At 52.2% G+C, this 8,143-nt stretch overlaps 1 protein-coding gene across 1 annotated transcript; it reads right to left on the reverse strand.

The window, feature by feature from the left end:
• Nucleotides 1-271: 271 nt before the first annotated feature.
• Nucleotides 272-7,420, reverse strand: Mcidas (multiciliate differentiation and DNA synthesis associated cell cycle protein). Its single transcript, XM_006983657.3, has 7 exons — nucleotides 7,255-7,420; nucleotides 7,064-7,160; nucleotides 6,793-6,884; nucleotides 4,230-4,302; nucleotides 3,455-3,702; nucleotides 1,944-2,054; nucleotides 272-1,795 (listed from the first exon to the last, which is right to left on the reverse strand). The coding sequence occupies exons 1-7, from the start codon at nucleotides 7,369-7,371 to the stop codon at nucleotides 1,361-1,363; spliced, it is 1,173 nt and encodes a 390-aa protein (XP_006983719.3). The 5' UTR covers nucleotides 7,372-7,420; the 3' UTR covers nucleotides 272-1,360.
• Between the last annotated feature and the right edge of the window lie 723 nt (nucleotides 7,421-8,143).

The raw sequence follows: 8,143 nt of genomic DNA on the forward strand, positions 1-8,143 counted from the left end.
AAGGAACTGCGGACCACGGGAAGAGAAGAATCGAAGCCAAGTCCACTGGATTTTACTTAGAAGATCCAGCCACATAACGCAAAGCATGATGAGGGGCCCAGCTTGTGTAGTGTAGATCATTTGCTTAAAGCAACCGGCCTTTCTTCTGAACTAAGTGTGGCTTGGCCGGGGCTCTTTTATTTGCGCTGATGAGGCCGAATGCATGGAGACATTGCCATGCACATTGTCATTGAAATCTTTTAAACAGAATTTTGTCTCTCTGTCTCTCTGTCTCTGTCTGTCTGTCTGTCTGTCTGTCTGTCTCTCTCTCTCTCTCTCTCTCTCTCGTGTGTGTGTGTGTGTGTGTGTGTGTGTGTGTGTGTGTGTGTGTGTCTCCTAGGAGTTTGCAGGTACCCACAAAAGCCAGAAGAGGATGTCAAACCCCGTGGGACTGGAGCTCCCAAGTAGTTAGTTGTGAGCCATCGAAAGAGATGCTGGGATCTGAACTCCAGGCCTCTGCAAGGGCAGCAAGCACTCTTCACTGCTGAGCCAACCCAAGCCCTGCCATCACGAATCTTACCAAACTACAGGGAGTGATTATTTAGGCAAATGTGTTTAGCACCTGTCCTGCACCAGCATTTACCTAATTGTGTACCTTTGCCTGTTCTTTCTTTTTTTTTCAACTGAAATAAAATTTTTCAGTAGTGACGCAGTTAGGTGTACTCCAAAGACTGAGGGAAATTGAGTCAGATGTGTTGAACACTCATCTGGATACCAGGCTTCCGGGCCTAGAATCAATCCTTACATGACTGGCGATTGGATGATTCCAAGAAGGCTTCTTTAGTGGGGGGAAAAATCATTTCTTTGCACTGTTCTCCCTTCTTACAAATCTGGAGTATCCCATGACTTAGAAACGCACCTAAAACCAGCCAAATGTGGTGGTGAACACCTGTAATCCCAGCACTCAGGAGGTGGAAGCAGAAAGACCTGGAGTTCATAGCTATCATGGCAAGTCTGAGGTCAGCCTCGGCTATGGGACACCTGTCCCAAACAAATAAAAAAAAAAAAATCAAAGCGCTAGAAAACAAATAATTTTAAGTTGGACTATGGTGTGTGTGTAGCACGTGTGCACATGTATGCACACACAATTTCACCACGAAAAGATGAGGAATATACAGTGCTTCCGAGCAGAACATTTCAGTGCACAAGTATCAACATTTCAGGAACATTTACGTTCCTGAAAAAGTTAGTTTCCGAATGGCATTCACTTGCAGAGAATTCTGGAAACCAGATGTGGAAAACAGTTCTAGTTATTCCCACTGGCTGGCCGGCGCTTCTGTCTGGATACAGGGCAGTGTTTTAGGGGAAACCACATCCCTGCTCAGCTGGGGACCCAGCGGAATTTGTAACCACCGGTGACTGTCCGGATGGTGAAGGCTTTGCCCTGAGGGAAGGCCAGAGTTCGGATGGTGCTGTGGCTGCGGATGGGCGTGCTGAACGAGCCGCCCTCCTCCAGCTCACTATGGCTCAGGTTCACCGAGCTGGCGCTGCAGTCCGTGCGCAGCCCTCGGAAGGTCCCGTGCAGGTTCCTGGAGCTGCAGTTCTTGCTGCCTGGCTCTTGCTGCAGCCTGGGCCGCTTGGGGTCGCGGTTCTGCAGGGCTTCATCGCAGCGCTGGGAGATGTCCCTGAGGATGGCGTCCACTTCCGAGCAACCCTGTCCTGCTTGCCCCGCCGCACAGAACAGCTCCTCCAGGCTCCTCTTCGTCGTCGCCTTGATCTGGAAGGGCTCTGCTGGGGACTGCGTGATCATCAGCTTCTGTAAAAGATGGAGAGCCCTGGAGCCAGGAGGACTCGCCTGGAGCCTTGCGGATAGGAAGAGATCTGCTACACCAGGGACACCCAGGGGCCCCAACACAGGCGCACCGCTACAGTTCCGACGGTGTCCCGCGCCCCTGTCCACTCACGTCCAGCACTGAGGCCAGGTGCCGGGTCCGGCTGGCCAGTTCTTTCAGCTGCACGTTCCTCTCCCTGAGCGAGGCGATCTCTTCCTGCTTCTGCGTCAGCGTCACGTGCAGCTGTAGTTGGAGAGCTATCATCAGAGAGAGGCCGCAGTGCTGGTGGGTCTAAACTCAGACCCTAACATCTCATCAGGACCTTTGTTCGCCCGAAAGTAGCCAACGATTTGACTTTTTTTTTTTTTTTAATTTAATGAAGTAGTTGGACAAACTGTATCTCAGTTAAACTTTAGTGTGTTGTTGGGTGGCAGTCAAAAGTACTGATTTGGATCACAGGCCCATCTAGGTTCTCCCTCTGAAGTTCAACCACCCTGTCTTGGTTTATATATCCATAAAATGGGGCTAGTGAGATTATCTACCTTCTGTGTTGAATCAAGTGAGAGAAGAAAGTAAACTGATAAGCACAGAGTCCGGCACATTGAAAACTTTCCACAAATACTGTTAGTACAATTACCAATCTGATGGGACCCAGAGCAGTGATGCTCACCTGTAATCCCAAAACTCAGGGAAACCGAGGCAGGAGGACCAGTGAGAGACCTCCACCCCAGTTCCCCCTAAGGCCTGGAGAGCTGAGGGAAGGGATATCTTAAAATAGCCAGAACTGAGTCAGTTCCCCATTCCCAGACAGGGTGAAGTCAGAAGTTTCAAAAGTACAAAGTCAGACTGTCTGGTGGTGACTAACCATGAGATGCCCCCTCCCCCAAGATAACATGACCAGATTTTGGAGATGGGCTGTAAAACTCCTGACAAGGCAAACAGACAAACTAAAATAAGATAAAGTCCAAGCTCAGGAAGACAGGACCAATCAAGGGTGGACCCGTACTTACTAACCCCCTCCTCTCTGAAGAATTTTGTGGTTTTTGCCTTCAAAAGCTAACCTCCCCAAGAAAGTATTGAGCCGAGAAGTAAGCCTTGCTATTGCATTCTGGACATCTTTGGTCTACGGTGGTCTCTTTGGAGGTCCTAATCTGGGCAGAGCAACCAGAATTCTCGGCAAGCCTGCGTGGGCTACATGGTGAGTTCAAGAAAAAGAAGGGGGTTGGGAATGTAGCTCTGGATTGGGAGTGTAGCCCTGCTGGTGGAGTATTTATGCATGAAGCCCTGGACTAGGTCCCCAGGACCCCCATAAACCAGAAATGTCACACATGTCTGGGGGTGGGGTCAAGAGTGCTGCTATATAGGCAGTTGGAGGCCAGCCTGGGCTACAGCAGACCCTGTCTCTAAAAGAAAAAAAAGGGGGGGGAGGGAGAAAAGGAAAACGAAAATAAGAGAAGAGAAAGTCCGGTGCGTGTGATCATCTCCATTCAGCGAGTTCAGAATCAGTTTGGGCCACTGGAACAGTACCGGCTATTAGAACCACCGGCCCACACAAGCGCACCCCAACCTTCACAGCTCCCAACTTGGGCTCGCTACCAGGCCCTGTCCTCACCCCCAAGATTCCTAGCCACCAGTGTCCTTACTTGGTTATTCTCTATGAGAGCAGTCCCCAGGGCTCTCTGGTTCTGGTCGGCCACCTCCTTCCAGTACTGCTCGGTTGGCGGTGGCGGCAGGTCTGGAGCGCAAGGCGGTGGGGGCGGCGGCGGCGGCGGAGACCCCAAGGCAGGTGGGTCCAGCGATGGGGAGAGGCAGGACCCGAAAGATGAGACATCGCAAGGGGAAAAGGGAAAGTCACCGTCGGTCAGGGGAGGCGACATCAAAGAGGATGAATCTGGGAGAAAGCAGGAGCTGGATTGGCTGCCTCCAAATCATGCCCAGCTAGCCACGGGGGCGGGGGGGGGGGGGGGGGAGGGGGAATGCCACCCAGACATTGGGTATGTATGAGTTTTATAAGGCAAAGTCTATGATCCCTCATCTTCCTCGCTGTTTTGTTCATACGCACCTGCTGAGCTAATGTGAAAGAAATCAGTCACGCCTCCTGGGGCCCGGAAGGCATACAAGGTTTTGTTCCTCTGTAGACGCTTGTCATTTAACTTCTGACACACCACACCACAGTATAGGGACCTCATTCCCAGAACCCGCACTGAGAAACGCATAGTCTAAAGATCAAGTGACATGATTTCCCCACTGTAGAGAAAGGATACCCTCTATTAGGGAGCATCTGACCCCTTGACGAAAGAGGGACTGGCCAGTGGCAGGTGGCTGGACTGACCACCTTCACCCCTACACAATCTGAAGTCTCTGGTTTGGGTAGGTGGCAGCCCTTCTGTTACTTAACTGCAAGGAGACGGGACTTGCCTGCAATGAGATCATCCACCGTGTCTCTGAAATCCTGCAGGTTGAAATCTTCTTCGGTTTGCAAGGAGTGATTCTAAAATAAACCAACGGTGTGAGCCAGAGAACAATTCTAGACAGACAGATGTCCTTGAAGCTTCTAAGGCTAGTCTGTATGCACTCTGGTTCACAAGCAGAAATTTTGTTTGGTTTGTTTTGTTTTGTTTTTCGAGACAGGGTTTCTCTGAGTAGCTTTGCGCCTTTCCTGGAACTCACTCTGTAGCCCAGGCTGGCCTCGAACTCACAGAGATCCACCTGCCTCTGCCTCCCGAGTGCTGGGATTAAAGGCGTGGGCCACCACCGCCCGGCTAACAAGCAGAAATTATAAGCTGCATCTCACCCATAGAATGGTAGGTTTCTCTTGGGCTGGCAAGCGTGAGCACTGCTCCTCCAAGTCTCAAATACCACAGGCGCAGCTGTCCATCCCCTGCCAGCCCACCTGGGGTTTGGACAACTCATCTGAGCTTCCTCACAGGTCGGTCGTCTGGCAGCCATGCTGACTCCTTCCCATAGTCTTTGTGCACCCATGGAACTGCAGCTCCAACTTGAACCCCACCCCACCCCCACCCACACACACACCCTTACCTCTCTAAGAGCAGAGAGCTTAGCATTAACACCAGGGTAGGCACTGAGGCTTCCAAAGCCTAGGCTTAAAGTGCTAACCACTTCACCCATAAAGGAAAGGGGAAGGTGGGCTGTGACCAGTGGGGCCAGGGATACTATGGAAAGGTATGTGTTCCGGGGGCTGCAGCAGCTATGGTGTGTGTGTGTGTGTGTCCGTGTCCATGTCCGTGTCCGTGTGTGTGTGTCCGTGTCCGTGTGTGTGTGTGTGTGTGTGTTGTTGTTGTTGTTGTTTTGGGTTTTTTATTTTATTTTATTTTTTTATTTTTTAGTTTTTCAGTTTCTCTAAAAGTTGGAGTTGGCTTTTCACCTATGATGGGATACACCTTCATGTTGCCTGGCCAGGGTTCCCAGGTGCCTGAGAGAGAAGGAAATGGAAAAAGGTGGGGGTCCAGGTATCTTCCTAGTCTCTTAAGGGATGGACATTTCAAGTCAACGACGACATTTTTCTACTTATGTAATCTCTTAGTTAATCCTCCCACCAGTATGGAAAGTAGGCAAGGTCCACAGGATGCTTCTTCCTCCTGAGAGAGAATCCTGCAGAAGATGAATTGCCCGATGCCTTTATCATTTCTCTCTCCTGGCTGCTTCACTGTCTGTCTTTTTAGGGATCCCTGTCTTCCTTGGAGGCCAGTGTTAGAAAGGAATCTCTAGAACCATGGTATGAAGGGATCCATCCCAGATGCCCACCAGAAATGTCTACTGATTCCACTGTTGATTCTTATCTTTGTATTAATCATTTTCTTCTCCTTAAAGCCCCTCTTTCCAAGTCATATATTTTGGGGACTCAAAACTTACTCTGACTCTAACCCTTTTTTCTGGCCCTGTACCAGATTCCCTCATGGAAAAAAGGACAGATGTCCTCAGTAGCTGTTGGACCTTGAGGACTCTGGGTCAGGTGACAGAGCCCTAGGCTTGTCTTTTTATTTGAGCATCAGATCTAAAAAGAATTAAGCAGCCTCTGCAGAGTAGTGGTCACTCCCTTAAGGTCACTTAACCTTGCCTTAAGATCCTGCTTCTGGGCACCACCCCTTCCCTAAGGTTATAAGTGGCTAGTAAAGGAGTCCTTAGGAATGTTGCTTAGCTTCTTCATGGTGGTCATGAATTTTACAGAGGCCTGTTCCCATGGACCTGTGGTCCCAGCATCTGCTGTTAGGAAATTGGGTGTAGTCCTCTTCCTGTGGGTTTCATCTGGATAAGACCACCTGTCCTTCCGGACACTTCATGTGCCACCAAAGAAGAATCAAGTCCCTGGCCTCTGAGGTCCTGGAGCTGAGGAGGCTCCATTCTCTGGCTGGGATGTGTCAGCGATGGCAGGAGGAGAGAATGAGATGAAGTAGGAAGAAGATGTAGAGGAAAACGGGGAAAAGTTTCTCTTCCCCAAGATGGCAAAGGACTAGCATGTTGGGAGGAACAGAATAAAACTTTTAAAGCGGCCAGCTGCCCAAACGTCCATCTCTGCATCTCTGCAGACAGAACGTTTTCCTCCAGCTTGTTTACAGAGAGAGTCCCTTGTCCTCTCCCCCAGTGACTCCGATACTCCGTTAGTACCCACGAAATAGAAATGGTTCCTGAGGGGTCAGAAGTGGGTGGCAAACAAAAGTTATTCTGTGCGCGTGTGCCCCCATCACGTGGTTCCTCACCCTACCAGCTCCGAACTGCCTTGTTCAGATGAATGACAAAGGGACCCTGCAGTAAAAATTGGCCACACCGGCTCCGAAAATGGGAACTTAGTAACATACTACGAGGGAGGAGAAAACTGGGATCTGGGATGCTTGGCTTCCCTCAATATGCGGAATGTGCCTCTACTCCCAGTCCATCTTGAGACCTTTGAGGCAATAAATGAACCCACCGCGTTTGCGATTGGTTCTGAAGGTGGCCAAGCTCCAAGCAAGGGAAAGAGTACCTGCGAGGCGGAAGAATCACCACTAGGAGACGCTTCGGAGCCGAGTAGCGAGGTGCAGTCTGCAAGGTCCTGCAGGTCTATGGTGGTGAGGGCTGCGCGGGGAGATCGAGAGAGACACGCGCCCAGAGAACCCTAAGCCTCTCTGCCAGGTCGCCGCCAGGACCCTCAACCAGGACCTCGGAGCCCGGGGCAGAGGGGCTGAGGACCGCGTGCGCCGCACCTACCCCTGGCATGGATCATCTAGGGGTCGCGCAGGTGCCTCGGGGCTCACCTGGCAGTGCAGCCGGCTCTGCGTCAGGGGGATCCTCGAACACCGACACTGGGCTGTGGCCGCTGCATCCCGAGAAGGACTTCCACGGAGGAGCGAACTAGGCAGGCACAGAAACGGAGAACTCAGGTCCCCATTCGGGGCGCGGGGCTAGCAGGCTTTGCCAGAGCCAAGACGGTAGCGAGCATCCCCACCTTCCTCTCCGGCTTCCCGGGCTTGCCGAGGGGCCGCCGTGACAGGTCCAGCATCCTGTTGGGGCAGATGCTGTCGAAGGCCCGGCGTCCGGCTGCGCTGCCCTCGCACGCCTGCATCCTGGGATGGCGACCCACACCCAGGGCTGCTGCACCTGTTGGTGCCTGAGATGGGCGACGGCGCGTGGAAGGAGCGGAGGGAGGGCCTCGAGGAGAAGGCCTATGCGGGAGGGGCGGCTCGCGCCTGAGCGCCAGAGGTGGCGCCTTCAGCCCGGGACAATCTGCGCGCGGGCGGAGGCGTTAACCAACCTGGCAACCCCGGCTTCCCCCGGGAGCTGCGAGCGCGGGGCCCGGCCCGCGAGCGCCCTTTGGCGCCTCAGCATCCTGGCTGTGCCAGGCGTGGATGGGGGGTTGGGGGGGGGGTGAAGAGAGGGAGGGAGGGCGGGCACCTCCGGTCCCAAGCCTTCCAATTCATGGACAGCAGGGATGTGAAAGTTAACGATTCTTAGATTGTTCTTACCACACCAGACACACAATAAAAGTGGAGTGACAGTCGCCAAAGCAGGACTCCGAAATTCTCTCAGCAGGTTCTAGAGAGGGAACAGAGGGCCAATAGAGGGCCTTCCCAGGCCAGCCTCCAGATTACAGAAACTGCCCTCAAATCTGAACATTCTGGATTTTGGCATATGGCTTTCATTTGGCCTCTTATTCTTGCCTACTGTCAAGAGCTCCGCTCTGTCCTCGAGACTTGCAACTTTCCCGGAAATGGTGCCTAAGCATATTTTTTTAAGAATCAAGAAAAGTGACAATGCTGAGGCAGGAGAATTGCCATGAGTTTGAGACCAGCTTGGGCTACACACTGGCTCATAGGCCTGTCTGAGCTAAAAGACTG

This window comes from Peromyscus maniculatus, chromosome 15 (assembly GCF_049852395.1).
Source record: "Peromyscus maniculatus bairdii isolate BWxNUB_F1_BW_parent chromosome 15, HU_Pman_BW_mat_3.1, whole genome shotgun sequence".
NCBI lineage: Eukaryota > Metazoa > Chordata > Mammalia > Rodentia > Cricetidae > Peromyscus > Peromyscus maniculatus.